General features: G+C 44.6%; 1 protein-coding gene across 2 annotated transcripts in view; it reads right to left on the reverse strand.

Moving 5' to 3' along the window:
• ADAM19 (ADAM metallopeptidase domain 19) overlaps window positions 1–20,027 on the reverse strand; it is a 93,826-nt gene extending 73,799 nt beyond the window's left edge. For both annotated transcript variants that reach the window (XM_060093722.1, XM_060093721.1), the window contains exons 1-3: window positions 19,815–20,027; window positions 16,852–16,937; window positions 12,084–12,154 (exon numbers count right to left, since the gene is read on the reverse strand). In XM_060093722.1, the coding sequence (XP_059949705.1) occupies window positions 12,084–12,154; window positions 16,852–16,937; window positions 19,815–19,881 (224 nt within the window). In that variant the 5' untranslated portion in view covers window positions 19,882–20,027. The remainder of the gene's footprint in view (window positions 1–12,083; window positions 12,155–16,851; window positions 16,938–19,814) is intronic.
• Between the last annotated feature and the right edge of the window lie 2,109 nt (window positions 20,028–22,136).

Here is a 22,136-nt window from a genome sequence, read left to right on the forward strand (position 1 = left end):
CCCATTCCTGGGCATACATCCAGACAAAACCATAATTCAGAAAGATACATGCATCCCTATGTTCATAGTAGCGCTATTCACAATAGCCAAGACATGGAAACAACCTAAATGTCCACTGATAGATGAATGGATAAAGAAGATGTGGTATACACTGCTATTTTTAAAATAGATAGCCAACAAGGGCCTACTGTAAAAAAAATTTTTAATTAAAAAAAAATTTAAAAAGAACTATGTATGTTAGTAAATGTTTATAACATAAAAAAAGATGTGGCATACACACACACACACACACACACACACACACACACACACACAATGGAATACTACTCAGCCATAAAAAAGAACAAAATAATGCATTTGCAGCAACATGGGTGCAACTAGAGATTATCATACTAAGTGAAGTAAGTCAGAAAGAGAAAGACAAATACCATATCATACCACTTATATGTGGAATCTAAAATATGACACAAATGAACCTATCTATGAAACAGAAACAGAATCACAGACAAAGAGAACAGACTGGTGGCTGCCAAGGGGAGGGGGGTTGGGGGAGGGATGGAGTGGGAGGTTGGGGTTAGCAGATGTAAGCTTTTATATATAGAATGGATAAACAACAAGGTCCTACTGTATAGCACAGAGAACTATATTCAATATCCTATAATAAACCATAATGGGAAGGAATATTAAAAAAAGAATGCATATATGTATAACTGAATCACTTTGCTGTACAGCAGTAATTAATACAACACTGTACATCAACTATACTTCAATTTTTTAAAAAATCTGCTGAAATCAAACTTGTAGAGTGGAGTCAAGTTAGCTCTGGTTTATAAGGCAGGAGATCCATCAGCTGATGAATGGATAAACACAATGTGGTACATCTATACAATGGAATACTATAAAGCAATAAAAAGTAATGAGGTACAGATGCATGCTATACAACTTGGATAAAACTCAAAAACATTACACAGTGAAAGAAACCAGTCACAAAAAACCAATATTGTATAATCCCATTTATATGAAATACCCAGAATAAGCAAATCTATAGTGGCAGATAGCAGATTAATGGTTGCCTAGAGCTGATGGCGTTGGGGGAGCGTTGGGGGTAACCAGTCATATTAGTTTGCTAAGGCTGCCTTAACAAAGTGCCACAAACTGAGAGGTTTAAAAAACAGGAATTTATTGTCTCACAGTTCTAAAAGTTAAGCCTAAGGTTAAGGTGTTGGCAGGGCCATGCTCCCTCTGAAGGTACTAGGGAAGGATCTGTTCCAGGCCTCTCTCCTAGCTTCTGGCATTTCCTTGGCTTGTGGCCACATAACTCTAATCTTCACATGGCATTCTCCCTCTGTGCGTGTCTGTGTCCAAATTTCCCCTATTTATAAGGACATCAGTCATATTGGATTAGGTGCAATCCTACTCCAGGATGACCTCATCCCAACTAACTACATCCTCAATGACTATCTCCAAATAAGGACACTCTGAGGTATCAATACAAGGGGTTAGGACTTTGACATATGAATTTGGGGGGGACATATTCAACCCATAACATTGCTAATGGCTTCTTTTTGGGGTGATGAAAATGTTCAAAAATTAGAATATGATGATGGTTGCACAACTCTGTAAATATACTAAAAAACATTGAATGGCATACTTATAAAAATGGATCAACTGTATGGTATGTAAGTTACATCTCAGGAAAGCTGTTAAAAAAAAAAAAAGCGGGAGAGTTGGGTTTAAAGATTCTGCCCAAGCTCAATAACCAACCCATTGGTGAGAGTGTGTGAAACATTCTCTCAACACAGGTGGTGGATTTAATTTACAGAGAAGCCAGAGGCAAAGTGCCTTTATCTACCTGTTCTGTGTAAATTCCCTGTGACCCAGTGATTCATATCTAGGAGGTGATTCTCTAGAAGTACCTCTCAAAGAACATGAAGGTGTCCACTCCAGCACTATTTGTAAAAATGAAAAAAAAAAAGAAAAGAAAAAAATAGTTTGAATGCCCATCAATATGGGGTGATTAAATTGATCATGGCATCTTGATTATTACTGAATCTGAGTGATGGGTATAAGGGATTCATTATATCATTCTCTCTACTTCTATGTGCATTTGATAATTTTTCATTATACGAAGTTCTAAAAGTTAATTATGGCATATGCATACAATGTACCATCATATAGCCATATGATCTCAAAAATTTACATGGAAATGTATCCATAATATACTCCCATACTGTGCTGTATGAACGTAAAATGGTACAGCCTTTGGGAAGGAATCTGTGGAATGGGAGGTACGATTTGTCAAAATTTAAAACATTTTAGACATATATGCTATATGACCTTGCAACTCTATTGCTAGGTATTAATCCTACAGAAATACTTGCAAATGTACTCAAAGATTATGTATAAACCTATTACTGCAGCATTATTTATAATAGCAAGAAATTGGAAAACTGTCTATTAATAGGCAAATTTTTAAATTCTGGTTCATCCATTCAGCGGAATCCTATGTCATCATTAAGAAGAATGAAATAGGTCTATAAATATGCTAATGTGGAAAGATATTGAAGAGAAATAATAAAAAAGCAAATTATAGAATGGTACATAAAGTATGATCTCATTTATTTTAAAACTATTACTTATGTAATTTTTTGCTAGAATTTTATTATCAAAGTTTCAAACACTCCAAAAAGTTCTTCTGTAAATTTTTAAAAATAATTGATGATTGCCCATGTTATATTTCCAAATGAAAAAAAAAATAGGTAATAAAACTTAGGATATAGTATAACCCCATTTGGATAAACTTACATGGAAATTTATACAGGGTTAAAAAAAATCCATATGAAACAGTATGTTCAGGGTAAATGTTCACTCACTGGATGCTAGCTATCGTTGTTATCTTAAGGTAAACAGCCTGATGGTCAAGGGTTCCTCAAACTCAAGAATCAACTCCCGACTTCCTCCAAGTACACAGCTTCCCTTCGCTCTGACAAGGGTCCATCTAAGGCCAACAGGGCAGCTGACAGCTTCCTCCCATTCATTTTACCCTGTGCTCCTGCTGAAGGGCCGCCAGGAGAAATAAGCTTGAGACAAAAGAAAACCATGGACATCCTTCCTGGCTACACAGGCAGCCCTGGCTGCAGGTCCCTGGAAGGAGATAGAGCCGGAACTGGTGAACAAATCCCGACCCCCTTATCAGATAGCTCAGAACCTTGCCAAGGGAGTGCCCGGGCACTGATTCTGCAGGCAGAGACAAGAGGTACAGTTTGGCCGACTGGAGAACCCTGCACAGCTGTATTCTCGAGATACAGTTAGGTCAAACTGGGCACAGCAGGGGAGCAGAAGTGAGTTTCCTCCCAGGGGCAATGGGTTTTAAGGTCATCTTCCTAATTACATTTGGAAACCAGCTCAGGGGAATTCCCTCTTACTTCATTCTTAAATGTTTTTCCCATCCTGCAAAATACAAATAATAGCAACTATTTATTGGGCTCTCACGGTGCACCAGGCACAGTGTAAGTCCTTTAAGAGAACTGTGTTATTGAATATCACATGACACCTGATGAGGTGGCCACTATTATTAGCCCCTTCATGTGGATGAGGAAACTGAGACTTGCATAGGTAAGCAACTTGCCAAAGCTTACACCTCCAGTAGGTGCAAGGAGCCAGCCTGACTCCTATGTGCCTGGATTGCAGCACTACAGTCCACTGAAATCCAAATTCTAACCTAGGCCTAGGGAAGGCAGGAGGAAAGAGAAGAAGGAGGGTAGAATAACAGAGAAGTAACACCAGTGTTCATCAAAGAGCATACCAAGTAAGGACAGGGCATCCAAGAGGCAGTAGGAGGCCACAGCTAAGACCCCGGGCTTGCAGTGCCCTTCCCACCCAGATGTCCCTGAACAAGTCACACTGCTCCATGCCTCAGGGTCCCCATCTGCCAAACAGGACTAACACAGGTACCTACACCTCACAGGGTTGCTGTGATGATTCAATTAGAGATTTCACAACAGAGCCTGCTACATAGGCATCTCCTATGTTGTAGCTATTACTACCGTTGACGATATCATTATTCCTATCTGACCATCATTCCTCAGCCAGAAGCTGCCTGAAGGCAGACTGTGCATCAGACAACATGAGCTGGAACTTAGGAAATGCTGATAAATGGTAACCACACATGCTATGTCTCAGTATGTTTTTCTCTTGCCACTCTTACTTGAAGACAGTCACAGGGGCCACATGCAATGCTTTGCATCACCAAGACACTTTAGAAAACATCCGTTCTTGACTCTGCATTAATGAAACTTAGCATGTATTGAAAACCAGCTTATTTATGTGCCACGAGTGATACTACGCACAGAGTAATACATTATCGCTGGGACTTCCCTGGTGGTGCAGTGGTTAAGACTCCGCGCTCCCAATGCAGGGAGCCTAGGTTCGATCCCTGGTCAGGAAACTAGATCCCACATGCATGCCACAACTAAGAGTTCACATGCCACAACTAAGAAGCCCCCGTGCCTCAACTAAGGAGCTGGTGAGCTACAACTAAGGGGCCCACCTGCCACAACTAAGACCCAGCCCAACCAAATAAGTAAATAAATAAATATATTGTTTAAATACATTATTGCTAAGGCTCACAAACCGGTTCATTTTTTTCCTGTGCCTGATGTGTAACAAATTACCACAAACTAGGTGGCTCAAAACAACAGAAAGCTATTCTTTCACGGTTCTGGAGATCAAGAGAGCGAAGTCAAGGTGTTAGCAAGGCTGCACTCAGTCTGAGAGATTCCATTCCTGGCCTCTCCCAGCTTCCCGTGGCTGCCTGTATTCCTTGGCTTGTGGCTACATCACTCCCATCTCTGTGGTCACACTGCCTTCTCCTCTTCTGTCTGTGAGCAAATCTCCCTCTGCCCTCCTCTTACGGATATACTTGTGATTGAATTTACAGCCCACCCAGAAAATCCAGAATTATCTCCCCTTCTCAAAATCCTTAATATAGTCACACTTAGAAAGATTCTTTTTTGCCACATAAGACAGCATAGTCTCAGGTTCCAGGAATTAGAATGTGGGTCTCTGGGAGGGTGGGGAACATTTTTCAGCCTACCTCATCCTGCAATGAAGTTATTTTCTATTTTCTATGCAGGACATAGAGTATAGTAAGAAACAGACAGACATGAGTGTGACTCCTGGATCTGCCTGACACTGAGTAAATTACTCAAATTCCTCACACTTGAGTCTCCCCATTTATAAAATATGAATAATAATAATAATAATATCTTCTAAAAAGAGTTGCCATGCGGATTAAATAAGATGGCATGTGAAGTGCCTCTGCACAGTGACTGGTTCTCAGTAAATGCTCACTAAGGAGTGAGCGTTATCGTGAACACAAATGAATAAACAACATTCAGGAGGCAAGTGACTTGCTGAAGGCCACCTAACCAGAAAGTGTCAGTGCCTGGAACTGAATCTGGGTCTCTCTGGCACCAAAGCCCGAGCATGTTCTACCCTATGGATTAGGCATTTCAGGCTTATGTGCTCACAGCCTTAAGAGTCAACACATCTAGGTTATTTCAATTGTGGATGCTACTTCATACTCTCTTCCGGCTACTGTACAGCTGCGTCCCTTCAGATCACCACTTCTAGTTACTGAGACTGAGTTTACACAGTCTACCCTAAGAAAGCAATATCATGTTTCCAATGATTTAGAAATACTGGAGACCCTGCTTATGCAGGGGTGCGGTTAAGAGTTTGGCTTGTACAAAATCACATCAGATTGGCTGGCAATCCATTTGGTCTGCAACTCCAGGGGTTCTGGACAATATGGGAATTATAACCCGAAATCAATCTCCATCTACAAAGCTACAATTGGAAACTGCATTTCAAACAGGACCATGAGGTCTCTCTGGGGCAAGGTGCCTAGCCCAGCACTTAGAATTTAAATCCACGTAGGCATTCGCTGCCTCAGAGTCAACGCAGCAGGGTTAATTCCAGTTCCTGATACTTCAAAAAAATGTTTGAAGAAAATTTCAGACACTCACAGGGAGCTCTCTTCAAATTCTCATGTCCCCACCCATCCATCCAACCGTTTCCTCGGCACCGGTCTCCTCGGGTTATACAACATCAGCTGCGGGGAATGGGGAGCCCAGCTGTGTGCAGAGTTTGGAAAAAACATTCTGAATACTTTAGGTCTGCCAAATACTTGGTTAAAGAACGATATCCTCTAATTTCTTAAGCCATGTGTATTTTAAGTGAAATGTAATCCATATGTCTGTGACTCATTTAAATGCACTTCAGTGAAGCATGGCTCACCAAGAGCGCTGGGATATGTCTAAGCCTTTCTTAAGCTTCTCTTTGATCCAGGAAATTGAATTCTGCCAACAACAAATGAAGCTCCTGACAAGAGAGGGTCTAAGAGAGCTGTCCTTTATCCTAGATAAGATGTTAAAGTCTATTCCTCACCCAGGAGGAAGCCGGGGAGAACTCCACAGCCTGGGTGATAAGCAGAGTTTTGCTCCAGATCAGCTACGCATTTCCACCGGGCCTCCTTGGAAGAGAGGTGCAGCTGCAAGCAGTGGTAACTAACCTACCCCGTCTATTGCTGAAAAAACTCCTCTTCTGCCTATTTCTCCCCTTCTTGGGTCCTCCAGTATTATACAACTCAAATAGGGATGAAGGGGAAAAAGCCCAGGAGCTAGATCATTCCATTAGCAATGAATGTTAATTTTCCAGGACAATTAATTTTGTTAATTTTGTTGCTTGATTTCCAAGACAACAAAAGCAGTCTCCATCCCTAAGATATCTCTGAGGGACTGATAGGAAGTTAGAGATATGAAGTGAGATGAAAGTCGGAAGTAGTGGTAGGTACAATAATCAGTAAATCTCCAAATGCCTAAATTCTGCCTTGACCATTACTATTCCCCATGAGGTCTGGAGGTAGATATGCACACAAAAGAAAACAAATATCCATTCTTATTAGCTAGCCTTATACAAACAGGATTTCTCTTTCGCTGAGCTGGAGCACAATGAATGGGGTGAGACCAAAGGACATCTCTCCTTTTCCCAAGCCAAAACCTAAATCTGGCATCATTTGGACTCAAGGAAGGAAGTCTACTGAAGAGATGAGCATTGCAGAATGTGCTTCAGAGACCAGCAGAGAGAAGTGTATAGATGGCCAAAGATCCTCTGGGCACAGTGCCCACTGGCTGAGCTGCTCATTTGCTTTTGAAGGTGACCTTGTAATGTAGTAATTGAGCCAGTGAGCATCCTGCAAGCAGGTTCAACAGTTCAGTGTGCCCTCCTCTTGGGAGAAAGTGGAGAAGGGAGAGAGCCAGGGCCTACATCTCCCTGGAGGCGACCAACTCCCCAGATGCCTACAGCTAAGGAAGATTCCATTTGATTTCAGCAAACAAACTGTCGTCCAATATGGTTTCTGGATTGATGAGGCAGTCCTCAGAGCCTGGGGGAAATTACGTGGCAAAAAAAATATTATGGATTTATACCTCAAAATTGTGGGTTGTGGAAATAGCAGCCTATAATTTCTTCCCTGTAATTTCCCTTCTCATGCTTATGTTGCCTAAACGGTGGGTCCTGAGGAAGCAGTTCATCCTCAACTTCAAGGTCTGTGGTTTTGTGGGTATTTGCCTTTATCCCAATGCCCCCTATTTCCAGGAATGTCTACAGAACTGGAGAGTAAATGCCCTGAGGCAGGGACCTCTTTTCCACTTTCCACGTATGTAGTATCCTTTCAATAGGTAGCACAGGAAAGGCTCTTAGAACCCACCTGGGACAAAACCCTCATTCAACAGATGAGAAAGTTGAGGCCCAGGAGGGCCAACTGGCTTGTTGACCAATTCCACACTGTCTGTCTCTGAGCTCAGTACTCTCTCCACTGTACCACACAGCCCTAATCACAAGTCAGGTTCTCCTAACAACAGCTATGTACCAACAGTGGCAAATGATGGGTAAGTGTGAGTAAATGTAAGACTAGGGAACATATCAGAGCAGAGTACTACCTTCATCACATACAGGTGAGTCTATAAAAACAAGTGTGGAGCGATATGTAGAGTATAATCTCATTTCTGCTCCTCCTTCAGCACAGAAATAGCAGCCTGGTGTGCTTCTGTGTGATTGTGTCGATGAGTATTTACGTGCACGCTCTCACACGCAGAGAAAAGGTCCATGGTAGGCTCACCAACTGTTCACAGTGGACTCTCCTTGTGGCTGGGAGACTTTCATTCTTTCACTCTTTATATTTTGGTACTGCTACATGTTTTACAATGAACATGTACTGCTTTTGCAATTTAGAAAAGCACAAGCTAGAAAAAAATAGTGGCTGCCATTTACTGGGTATGGAGTATAAGCCAGGCACTATGCTGACCCCTTGACAGGCACCATCATTTCATCCTCCCAGCGGCTCTAAGGTGTGGGACTCTTATTATACCCCAGATAGGGAAACTGAGGCTTGAAGAGGACGTACGGTAAGTGGCGTGTCAGGATCTGAACCAGGACCCTCCAACATGAAAGACACATTGAGGTTAGCCCTACGATGTCACTCTATTCCACCTGCACTCAATAGAGAAAAGTGTGTGTCCCCCATGGGAATGTCATCCATTTATCCCGACTTGCTTCACAGCAGAAAAAGGCTGCCAGCTGCTGTGCTATGGAACTAAGGCACCTTGGGATGTCTGCTGCCTGAGCTGAAGGCCCATTTGCTGTGCCCCTCTCTCCTGGCCTAACCCCCATGTTCCTCCATCTTCACTATTCTTGGCTATCTCTCCGTGTGTGAATTCCATTAAAGGCCTGCTCACTGCTATTTTGGGCCATGCATTAGCACATGGGCTTTGATTAGACAAGAGAAGGCCAGACACCTCAGGATGATGAAAAAGAAATTAGAAATGTCCTCTCCCTCCCCTCAGAGTCCCAGAAGCCCTTGTCCACAGCTCCTGGGAGGCCTGAGAATCCAATATATGAGGAGACGTAGGTGGGGGGAGGGGGAGGGAATGGAAACCTTCATAACCTATTAGGACCTTTGAACTTGGCTGGTCTTGCTCCTTGGAACTGTCATCTCCCCGCTGTCCACGTGGCTCACTTCCTCACCTCCTTCAGGTCTGGACTCAAATATCAATTCACCACCAAGGCCTGCTCTGGCCACCATTCCCAAACAGCACCTCCCTCCTGAACCTCCGCTCTTCAGAGCCCTTATGTTCCTTTTGCTTCTGCCACAGCAGTTGTCACTGGACACACTACACATTCACTTGTGTATTTATTGTTCCCCTCCACTGAAATATAAGATCCAGGAAGGCAGAACTGTTTTATTCACAACTATATCTGCAGTACCTGCACTGGTGCCTGGAATGCTACAGATGCATCCAAGATGGAAAAGATAAATGAATCAACTGAGGAAGTTGAGAACCAGAGCCTGAGGATCACTTAGCACAGGGCCTAGTTTCCCCCTCAAATATCATGGGATTATAAAAACTTTATAATTTTTATAAAATGTGAAAAATCAGAAAAGCAGCACCCCCCCCCCCCCGCAAGCTGTTTTGAATCCAGACTTGCACGCACCATGAATGAGAGGGCTTTGGGAAGTAAACACACTAGGAAGTCATGTGCAATTGGAGTTCCGCTTGCTAACACATGTTCAAAAACAAAAAGCCCAATTTAGACGAAAATAGCAGGAAGCCATCCCCAGGGATACCTGGTGAGGTCATATTGCTTGGCTCTGCTGCTTCCATTTTTGTCAAGTCTCCTGCCTGCTGCCAATTCAAGGACGCCAGGAATCACATCCAGGCCACTGCTGATCACTGGGAAACAAAAGAGCTCCAGGCAGCAGACAACAGAACCACATCTCCGGGCTCTCCTCTGGAACCTCAGTGTGGGACCATAAAAAATCACAATAGTAGTCGACTATTTTCTGTGTTCTCTGTAAGCACTTTGTGTACATCACTGTACTCAGCCCTCACAACCACCCATATGAGGCTGGTGTTACCAGTCTCATTTTATAAGTGGGGACACTGAGATTCTAAAAGACGCAGCAATATGCCCCAGGTTACTCAGCTAGTAAGTTGAAACTGCGTTTCTGTGACTCCAGATCCAAGAACACAAATGATCCTCATTTCACCTCTCTCATTTACTTGCTGTGTGGCCTTAGACAAGTGCCTATCCTTCCCTGAGTTGAAGTTTCTGCTTCCATGCATAAGACTGCTGAACTCAGTGTTTTCTATGGCATCTTCACACTCTAACTTCCTATGACCTCTTGCAAAGACTCCAAAATACAAAGGAAGGAAGAGTCCTGGGATCCCTCCTTGGCCAGTCCAACTCCAAAGGATTTGCCCATGACACTAACCCCATCACCTAGGCAGCCCAGAGGAAGCTGAGGGGTCAAATGCCCCAGCTGGAGGCAGAATAGGACAGATTAGACGGAGGTGGCAATAGGGAACAAGAGACTAGAGCTAGAGGGTTAGAGCCATGAGAAACTGAAGAAGGCCCCTGAGAGAGACTAAGAACAGACCCTCTGGGGGTCTCTCCTGCAAGACCAAAGGAAGACAATGCAAGGAGAAATCCCAGGCAGATTTCTGGGCCTGCACCCTCTGCAGACACAGCCAGCTGGGTCTATTCCAGGGAAATGGGACAAAAGGAACATATTCTTGGGCTGGTTTTGCTCCAGGAGTAAGGTAGGAGGAAAGTAGCAAAAACGATTGAGATGCCCATCTTTCTGGCTTCCCGAAGGCCACCACATTCTGGAGGCCGAGGAAAGACTCGGATGAAGCCCATTACTGCACAGGCTGCTTAAGTCATACTTTTACTGCACTTCCGACACCACTCATCCTCCTCTGCGAGTGTCCAAAAAGCCCAAATTTGGAATAATTTATATTCTTGCTTTCCACCCAAGCTTAGCAGTCATTCCCATCCTCCTGGATATGGGAAGGTCCCCATCCATCGCTTTCTTGGCAGCGATGCGTGTGATTACTCATCTGCTTCCAAGGGACTCCGGAGGCTGCCAAGAGGAGACAGGCAGTTCTGAGAGCCATGCAGCCTTATCTGCAAGGTCTGTGTGGCAGAATGTAAGTGGGACTGTTGGTGGGGAAATATCAGAAGCCCTCAGAGGACCCCGGCCAAGTAAGGAGAGCTCTCCAGTGGCCAAAGCAGATTGGGAATTGCCAAAGAATGGGCAAAAGACACAGCCGTGCCTTATGTCTATTCACCTGCTCGATAACGTGAATCAAGATACAGCTGCACTTGATGGCAAATCAATGTGGAAATATTTCTGAGCCAGGCAGCCACCCAAGAGGAGTGAGGTTAGGAGGATGGAGGAATGAGCCCAATGAAGCCAGGAGACTGCTGACCATGCCCTTGTTGGCAGGAGCTCAGATGCAGCTGACCCAGAATAGACAGACCAGCCAGGGTGTGAGCATCGAATCCCATAACACTCCACCTTGCCTCTCTCCTTTCTGCTGTTTTCCTCTAATCTCCTTCACTTCCTGCTGTGCGCTGTGCTGGAGCTAGTAAGACAGCTGCCAAAGTCCTCCAGTCCTCCAGCCCATCCCTCCCTTCGTGTCTCACACATACGCGCGCGCGCACACACACACACACACACACACACACACACACACTCACGTGCAGTGAATTCTAAGAGGCCCCAGAAATACAGCCTGAGGAAATTCAAGGAAGACGTTAAACAGTCCACTAATTTCACAGCAAGTCAAGAGACTGTGGAAATGCTGGCTCTGTAGGATGCTCCCCACAGGGCTTCCCTGGTGGCGCAGTGGTTGAGAGTCCACCTGCCGATGCAGGGGACATGGGTTCGTGCCCCGGTCTGGGAAGATCCCACATGCCGCGGAGCGGCTGGGCCCGTGAGCCATGGCCGCTGAGCCTGCGCGTCCGGAGCCTGTGCTCCGCAATGGGAGAGGCCACAACAGTGAGAGGCCCGTGTACCACACACACACAAAAAAAAGATGCTCCCCACAAAGGAACCCTAGCTTGAGAGCTTGGGTCACTTCGCTAACTGCTTCCTTCCAAAACAGCAGCACCTGCGTCCGGCACTGACATGCAAGTGGGTTGTTTCATTTTAGACAAAGAAGAAGTCCACTTACTCATTCTTCTCCAGGTCCAGGATCAGTTCTCGCCCCTCAGCCATCACCCTGAGCTCAGCTTTGAGTGGATGCTAAAAGCAACAACAAAAGAATGTCAGTTCCTAAAAGCAGGGGACGAGGCTCCCAGGAAGGGGCGCAGGATCTAGCTCAGGGCTCTGACCTGGATCCACAGGAAGTGGATCCACAAAAAAGGCTCAATCTCATTTCCAGCCCAAACATGAAATATCTTCACTCCCAGAAGGACCCAATTCCCCTCCCCCATCTGCATTCTCCTCAAAGACAAAGGAGAGAAAACTCCAAGCCGAAATGTGGTTTTAAGTGCCTGCATGCTGGCCTGGTAAAGGCAAACCCTGAAAAACACGATCTTGGAAGACAAATTTTGAGTGGAGTTAGATCTGCCTTCAAGCGCTGACTCCGACACTATAGTTGTGACTTGGGCACATTACCGAACCTCCCTACAACTCAGTTTCCTCATTTATGAAATAGAGAAGTAATAGTCAAATTTATGGGGATCTTGTAAAGACTAAGTGACATGGTAAATGTAAAGAATTTATTACAGGGCCTCCCTGGTGGCGCAGTGGTTGAGAGTCCGCCTGCCGATGCAGGGGATACGGGTTCGTGCCCTGGTCTGGGAGGATCCCATATGCCGCGGAGCGGCTGGGCCCGTGAGCCATGGCCGCTGGGCCTGCGCGTCCGGAGCCTGTGCTCCGCAGCGGGAGAGGCCACGACAGTGAGAGGCCCGCGTACCGCAAAAAGATAAAAAAAATAAAAAAAAAAAGAATTTATTACAGTGCTTGGCATACAGGAAGCCCGTTACATGTTGGCTGTTATCTAAAATACCAGGGAAAGCCTCTTCATCATGGTCTCGTATTTTATTTTATATTGGCTCTCAGTTTGGATACCCCTCAATCATCTCAGAGGAGACAACTAGAAGAACCTCCTACTAAGGTTTTAAAGGTCTGAAAGATACATTTTACACATAGGAGAAAATTTGCTGAGGGCCAAAGTAGCTACACACCCAGAATAGACCATTTAAAGTATCATACAAACGGCCAATAAGCATAAAACACATGTTCAGCATCACTGGTAACTTTCCCTCGCCCAAAAAGATTTTTTTAAGATATCTTTAAAAAAACCAAAGGGACAAAGATTTTTTTAAAACCATAAATCACAATGCAGTGGAGTATACTATAGAATGGGCACTCTCACACCCTATCAGTGAGAATTTCAATCAATACTGGCTCACCGGAAAATAATCTGTCAGTATGGACCAAGAGTTTAAAAATGTTTAGGCCCTCTAACTCAGAAATAGAAGATTCTATCTGAAGGGAACAAATGGAAACACAGGCAATGGTTTATACACAAGGATGCTCATTACTTACAATAATGACTAATGAAATAGAACCTAAATGTCCAAAACTAGGAGAATGGTTAAATAACTGATAATCCATTCACATGACAAAACATTACACAGTCACTAAAAATGATGACTTTCAATAATTTTTAAATTATCAAGAAAGTACACATGATAATGATTAAGCACAAAGGTTTAAAACATAACACTGTATGTTTTATTCATTCACACTTTTGTAAAGGGACTAAAGTAGAGAGGAAAAAAACCAAAAGGTTACCATAGTTACTTCTCAGCAGTGAGAACATGAGTTAATTCTATTTTCTTGTGTGCATTTTTCCATGTTTTTATAATGGCTTTATATATATATATATATATATATATATATATATATATATTTTTTTTTTTCCGGACTGCGTTGGGTCTCCGTTGCTGCACACGGGCTTTCTCTAGTTGCGGTGAGTGGGGGCTATTCTTCGTTGCAGGGCACGAGCTTCTCATTGCGATGGCTTCTCTTGTTGGGGAGCTCTAGGCACGCGGGCTTCAGTAGCTGTGGCATGAGGGCTCAGTAGTTGTGGCTCGCAGACTCTAGAGCGCAGGCTTCGTAGTTGTGGCGCACAGGCTTAGTTGCTCCACAGCATGTGGGATCTTCGGACCAGGGCTTGAACCCGTGTCTGCTGCACTGGCAGGCGGATTCTTAACTACTGCCCACCAGGGAAGCCCAAGATTCTACCCCTTTTAAGGTTGACCCCAAAGCTTAGTTTTGGCATGTATGAGAAAGTGGGTCACCTGCTTTGCCACCTCTGGTTGGGGGCCTGCCTCTTCCAAGCACGTTTCTCTTCTTATCAGCTTCAAACCCCAGTTCCCATTAGGGTCCTGGGCATCCCTGAAACTTTTGTGCCACTGAGGGCTCTGATGAGATCTGAACATTGTGGTCTAGGATGCTTATACAATTCTGTCCTTTGCTATTTTTTGCTCATTTATCCTACTCACTTCTCTTAACAAGGGACATTTCAAAAACATGGGGAGAGGAAGCTAGGGGGATGTTTACCCAATAACTTTCACTAAGAAATTCAATTCTCTGGAAAAAAAAAAAAAAAAAAAGAAATTCACTTCTCTGTTTCTGATGCCTACTTCTGATTCAGCTCTACCAGTACCTGTTTCTGGTCGCTGGTCCTTTGCCACTTCACTCTGGGAGGTCTGGAGCAAGGGCCCTGCCCAATCACATTAAGCATCAGAGACACAGTCCCAAGTGGGCATTTGAGGAAAAGCACACAGCAACAGAGCTGCATCAATCCCTTATCTAAGAGGTAGGCGGCCAAGAGTCCACACAAAAAAATGAAAGTTGACACAGATCAAAGCACTGTCACTTCTCCCCCAAAGAGACACAAGCTGCAACATGAGTATGAATATTTATTTTTAAGTGGCTAATCCAAAAATATTTCTCTTGTCTGGAAGATGCTCAGACACTGATATTTAAAATATGATGTTTCCAGAGGACATTTCAAGCAGAACAATGAAATAGCACTGTAAGGGTTTATGTAGCTTCCCTGTCCAGATTCACTCAGTTTTTGTCTTGCAACTCCGCTCTGTGCTAGGAAGGGGCAACATCACCTCTCCTAGGAAGTGCAGGAGCTGACCCACTGTTTATACTTCCCCAGGGCAGGGTTAAAATGCCTTTCTCTTTTGAGCTAGATTAAACAGATCTTCAGCTCCACAGGGTATTGGAAATCTGTCCTATATATCTGTACCCCCCTTAAGACATAGTACAAAATTTAGCATATAGTGTTCAACTAACGTTTGATGAATGAAGTAATTACAAAATGAGAATAAGATGCCTGAGTGAGACCTACCTCTCCCTCTCTGACATTCATTCATTTGTTCTTCAACAAATATTTATGGTGCCAGGCACGGTGCTAACTATTCCTACAAAATACAATGACCCAGATTCTGGGCAGACAATGGCTGGGAACAAAGACAGGATCTGAGCTCCACTTTGTTTCTCAGACCCTTCCTGAGGATGCCCAGCATCCCACATCTGGAGGGAACAGAGAGGCGTCTATAAAAGTATCAGATCCATTCCTCGGATAATAATGGATAGGTTGGAATATCCAAGATCTTAATTTTTAAAAATAACCTTCTCTAGGATGGCCATCCATTAATTTGTCTAGACTTTTCCTGAAGTTATTTTCAGTCTCTCCTACTTTTTGATGAAATGAACTCCATGCATTTACTGTCTTTAGGATAAAATATTATTTGCTTTCATTTGTCCTAATGTTTTTGCTGTAAATTCCCTTATTAAATCCAAATTGGAGCATTTTGGGACACGTCTGTATTACTCTAGGCATAACTTCATGGATTCTGGGCATTTCTACTCTCCATTTACCTTTCCAGACTCAAGGACCACAAGTCTGAAATCTTTCCTGACACAGCTCTCTCCTCTCTCTGCTACCATAATCTGGCTCTTATATGTTGCCCAATAAATCACTGACCATTTGAACCCAAAGGGCTCTTACTAACTACCCCTCCTCTCCAGCCCTCTTCCTTCCTATCCCCTCTAAGCCTTATTTTATAAATGGAAACTGAGTTGAGAAAGTGAAAGGTCCAGTAGCTGGTTAATGACATGCAGCAATCACATCTTCCTTTCTAGTTCTTTCTTGTCTCACTTGAGCTATAAGAACCAGAACCAAAGACTATCCTAGATGCACAGATCCTTCCTGCAAGGACAGGATAATGTTTTCTGTCTTATTCCCAATCCCCTTTATAAAGCCTGTGCATTCTGCTGGTGTCATGGCCCAAGGAGCTTACTGAATTTTAAGATTATTGGATTTGAAGACAGATTCCTCAGTACAAGGTCCCTACCCTGCCTCTTATTTTTAAAACAGTTTGGGTTATCATTTTTCTCTCCAAGTATATTATCTCATCAATAAAGTGAAGCAGGGACATCCCTGGTGGTCCAGCAGTTAAGACTCCATGCTCCCAATGCAGAGGGCACGGGTTCGATCCCTGGTCGGGGAACTAAGATCCCGCATGCCTCACAGTGTGGCAAATAAATAAATAAATAAATAAAGTTAAACACATATTCTGCAGAGCAATAACTAATGACAAAATTTAATCAATCCCAGCTGAGAGTCGGTGATTTTTGTGACACATATTTGCACTTAGCTTATGTCAGCATTAACATGGATTTTCATTTCCTCAACTACTTGCATTTAGAAGTGTTTCTAGTAGGTTGTCACACAATGAAGGAAAGTCCCATCTGAGATTTCCAAAACTGGAACACAGAGCAGATAGAGTGGGCCAGAAACGGAACTAGTGGTGATAACTGGGCTTCCAGGAAAGTTGAGTAGGTGACCTGAAGCCTCACAAAATGGAGTTGTCAGCTTCTGCCTGTGAAAATGAGATTCTTTGTCTTACCTTTTCCCTCAAGGGGCTTTCTGCAGTCTTCCACTGAGGTATTAATAGTTCATGCTGTGGTTGGGGGCTGCCTTCCCCACTTCCTCCTGCCAACACAGGAAGCACACCATTGGAATCCCAGACCTCTGCACCCTAGCTAAGCCAAGCATGCACTGCCAACTGGAAAGACCCATATTGGGTTGTCAGGAGACCTGCTGGATTCCAGGCTCCTGGCACTCACTATGGGTCAGGCACTCTGCTAGGTGCTGATAATATAGTGGTTGGTCTGTGTATACTTCACAAAGTTTATCTTCTAGAGATGGGAAGCGGACAACACAAATATTCTCCAGTGGTACAAGAGGGTCATGAAATAAAGAGAACCTGAAGAGGAGGTACCTATTTTAGAGAGGATGATCAGCAAGGATGGCATTTAATTGAGACCTGAGGGACCAGAAAGAAGATGCAAAGATCTAGGGGAAGGGTGTCCCAGGAAGAAAGATCAGCAAGAGCAGAAATGGCCTTGGCCTGTTTAAGGAACAAGAAGAAGTTAGAGGTAGCTAGAACGTAGCAAATGAGAGGGGAAATTGGTAGATATGGTCAGCAAGACAGCCATGGGTCTGATATCACAGAGGGCATGGAAAGTGTCTGGATTTTATTATAAATAGACTTGGAAGGCACTGGAGGGTTTAGACACAGAGCAATATGATCTGTATTTGGTTTTTAAAAGATCTTTCTGCCGCTGGGTGGAGATGGAGAGGGTGGAGGTGGGGGAGGGAGGCAGGAGTGCAAGTAGAAGCAGGAAGGCAAGGCTGGAGACTTGCAGGAGCCCTAGTGAGAGTGGCTGGTGGCTCAGACTAGAATGACATCAGTAAAGAGGAATGAAGTGTTTGGATTCTGGGTATATCTGGAGGGCAAGCCCCTGGGTATTATTCCCATCGAGTTTCAGTTTTCTCATCTGTGAAATGAAGACAATGATACCCACCTGCCCATCTCACAGCATTACTGGGAGAGTTACTGTGAAAGTGCTTCCCAATCCACAAAGCATCATCGCCTTAACCTGAGCTTCCTAAGGGCAAGTTTGCTTTTTCATATCACTTCCTACTTTCCAAATGATTCTCACCACCCAGTTCTCTGTACTCAAGACAACCCTGAGAGCTAGGTAGGAGGATTCCTATTTTGCAAGAAAGGTGAACTGAAATCTGTTGGGGAGACTTGTTCCAGGCAGGGCAGACCTCAAACATTGGTCGCAGGCAATCTTAATAAAGTGGTAATTGCTCAAGACCTAGGCAAATTAGTCTCCGTAAGAATAGGCCAAATCCACAGGACTCCTGGGGTTGAAGTGAGGACTCCAAAATTTATTCTTTCTAAACCAACCACAATCAATAGAATACAATGAGTGACACAGAAGATGGCCATAGTTGCTCTGTTAGACTGGCCCAATTATGAGTGATTAACTTTCCTTTGAGATTACTGATATGATGTATTCTCAATCAAAATAGATCCTAAAAAATAACCTCAGGGGCCTCCCTGGTGGCGCAAGTGGTTGAGAGTCCACCTGCCGATGCAGGGGATACGGGTTCGTGCCCCGGTCTGGGAGGATCCCATATGCCGCGGAGCGGCTGGGCCCGTGAGCCATGGCCGCTGAGCCTGCGCGTCCGGAGCCTGCGCGTCCGGAGCCTGTGCTCCGCAACGGGGGAGGCCACAGCAGTGAGAGGCCCGCATACCGAAAAAAAAAAAAAAAAAAAAAAATAACCTCATTAGAGTAGCATTAGTTTCATCATATTAGTAAAAATGAGAAGCAACTCATTCATTTACTCATTACGTATTTTCTGAGCGCTTAACTATATGCCAAATACTATGCTAGGTGCTTGATATTCACTGGGGAATCAGGCATAGTTCCTGATCTAGTGGCTCTGATCAATCTAGATTCTCTGCAACAAAAAGGAATTATGCTATTCAATGGAACATTCAAAGGAATGAAATGATCTTTATGATTGCAAAAATTATTGAAAGCAAGGCTCAATAACAGAGGAACATAGTACATCTTAAGAAAAATTGTTCAAACCTTGGAAATAAGGCAAAAAGAGCAAGCAGGATGTCCTTTCAATGTCACATTTGGAGCATTGTTTAACGGGCCTTCCCACATATTAGTGGATTATCTAGAGGAATGTACCTTTGTTTGACTTTTTTGTTTCCTATTAATTAAAGGCTATACTCTGTGAAGTTATCTGTTAACTGTAGCTTTCAGTCTGGTAGAGATGCAAATGACTTCAGTATAGCAGAAAGATAACTAAGAATTATGGTTGTTTGGCCCCATGGAGCATTGACCACTTTTGTATCTGTCCCAGCACGGGATTTCAACATTCTTTCTCCAATGCTTGTATCACTCCTGTTCCTCTAATGCTTTGAACTAGCTTTACCATTCTATTCACTGCCTCATTAATGAATCAAATCACTTTGCCAACATTTCATCCTATATTTGTATGAGAGTCATGTTTTTAACTTTTTGAAAATTATACTTCTGCGATTTCTTGAAGGAATTTATAGTCATTGAAACCATGTTTTTGGAGAATGTAACGATGTGGCAAATGCTCATAATGTGAAGTGGCATATGCAAGACACAAAACTGTACCTATGGTATGGCTCCAGTTTTATCAAAATATATTTATAGGCACACACACAAAGACTGGAGAAAAGAGGAGAGACTAGGAAAGCAGCGGAAAGAAAAGCCTAAAGCAGAAAAACAGAGGAAAAGGAGAGAGAGGGAGGCAAGCCAGGGAGGGACCGACTGTTTTCTGCCTGCTCCGGGTCTCCCGCATCTCCACCACCTCCCCAGGCGCACAACGTGGGAACAAAGCCGGGGCTCCCGGCCTGGGGGCCGGCGGGGGCGCTGCCCCGGGGAGTTCCGGGGGGCGACTCCCAGCTCCCCAGGTCCTCCAACCCACCCACCTCCAAAGCCCCCCGTCCCCCGCCCCGCTACTTACTTCTGGTCCATCCCGGCAGGGCGAGCGCCAGCAGGCAGAGCTGGGCAAAGCCCACGCCCCGGGACATGGTGGCAGCTGGCCCCTCGCGCACTCTGCGTTCACCAGCACGCGGCCATGCCAGCACCCTAACCAGGCCGCGGCGCTTCTGGAACCCACGGTCGCCCAGCAGCTCCCAGCCTTGCTCCCAGCCATTGGCCGGGACGCTCCGCCCCCAGCTCCGCGGAGGAGGGGCGGGAGGAGCCGGGGGAGGAGCCAGCGCGACCCCTGGGAGCCGGGCGAGGTGGGGGCGGGGGAGGAGGGGCGGTGTTCGGCGGTGCTCAGGTGCTGGCGATCAGGGGAGGGCGAGTCCGAGCCGGAAGAAGGGAAGGGATTCACGATGGGCGCGGCCTGAAGAGGGTCGGGGTCTTGGGTTTGTAGGAATTAAACTGGACCCCTCTGGGTACAGCGGCCCGTTTCCTCTGTCCCGCACTGGGCTAGACGCCTTGGGTGACACTCAGAGGCTACTCACCCAGCACAGTCCTCTAGAGGCCGCCACGCTTGGACGCAGGTTCTGAAAGAGTTAACCTGGCACAGAGAACTAAGTGCTATATGGAATTGTTTTCTTAGCAGGACACAAATCAGGGATCCTTTCCTTCTGACTGGGAGGAACGGGGTGGTGAAGAGATGATTCCCAGAGGAGAAGACGTCTGAGCTCAGGAGGAGGCGAAATGGAGCATCAGGCAGAAAACCCTAGACAAACGGACTAGGGCGGGAAAGTCCATGGGCTGTACTGCGGGAAAACTGGAATTAGGGATGGTTAGGATTTAGGGCTTTGGAGGGAACGGAGGGAGATGAGACTTGAAAATAATAATAATGACTGTCCCTTACTGAGGGTTTACTGTTTGCTAGAAGAAAATAATAACTAAGACTGATAGAGTGCTTCCTAAGTGCCAGACACTGTCTTCAGCACTTTACATATGTCAACTTATTTCATTAATTAATCTAGGAAAAGAACTACCTTTTATTGTCCTTTAATATGTGCCGGGGACTCTCTATACATCATCTCTTTTCATTAGCCCAATGATCCCCTGGGGTAAGTACTAATAGTATCCTGGTTTAGAGATAGAAAACCAAACCTGAGATGCTAAGTAATTTGCCCAAGGTCACACAGCTAAAGTCAGAGCCTGGATTCAAGTCCACATCTGAATAACTCCAGAGCCTCTTACAGCTGAAACTGATAATCAGAGAAAACTGCCTTGCCTAAGATCCCTTAACAAGTTTTGGCAAAGCCTGTTTCTAAAGCCTCAGACCTCTTGTCATCTATTCCTTTCACTGAGTCTCCTTCTTCAAACCCAGGTTTGTACAGTTAAACAAGATGCTGTGTTTGGGGGAGGAAAAGGCACTCCTGAAGATTAGTAGGTATGTCTGTTGAAACCACTGGGCATACCTAAAAGACACTGCTCCTGCCATTGATGTATTTAGAGGCTGTATTATTCTGTTCAAGCTGTCATAACAAAAATCACAGACTGGATGGCTTAAACAACAGAGAGTTATTTTTTCACAGTTCTGAGATTAAGGTGTTTGCTTGGTTGGTTTCATACAAGGCCTCTCTTCCTGGCTTGTAGAAGGCATTCTTGCTGTGGCCTCACATGGCTTCTTCTCTGCTTGTGTGAAGAAAGCAACCTCTGCTGTCTTCCTCTTCTTAAGGACACTAATTCCATCAGACAGAGCCCCACTCGTATGATCTCATTTAATTATTACCTCTTTATAGGCTCGATCTCCAAATATGGTCACACTGGGGGTTAGGGGTTCAACATATGAATGAGGGGGCACAGTTCAGTCCATAACGTTCTATCCTGTGGTCCCCAAAATTCATGTCCTTCTCACATGTGTCAACTGAAAAAAATGCACAATGCGAGAGTTGTGAGGTAAGTTTATTTCGGGCAAAATGAGGACTATAGACTGGGAAACAGCATCTCAGGTAGTTTCGAGGAGCTGCTCCAAAGAAGTAAGGGGGAAGGTCAGAATTATAGATGACTTTAGTGAAGGGGGTACACGCATCAAGCACACATTTTGGCAGAGGCTTGCTGCTGCCAAAGGAGGAGCAGATGTCACCGTTAATGATTTTAGTGCTTTTCTAGACGGGAGAAGGTGCAAGAATTTGGGCTCATAAAATCTTCTCCTGAAGATATCTAACTATCTAAAGGCCCGTTCTGCCAGTTTTTCCCAGAGCACGGAGTGCCTCATTCCTGATCTCCACCCTGAACTCCTTTCAGCGGGTGTTGAAGGTCAGCGACCGCAGTGGCTAGTGACTTACTTCATTCTTGTAGAGGCAGATGGCAA

The sequence above is a fragment of the Mesoplodon densirostris genome, chromosome 3 (assembly GCF_025265405.1).
Source record: "Mesoplodon densirostris isolate mMesDen1 chromosome 3, mMesDen1 primary haplotype, whole genome shotgun sequence".
NCBI lineage: Eukaryota > Metazoa > Chordata > Mammalia > Artiodactyla > Ziphiidae > Mesoplodon > Mesoplodon densirostris.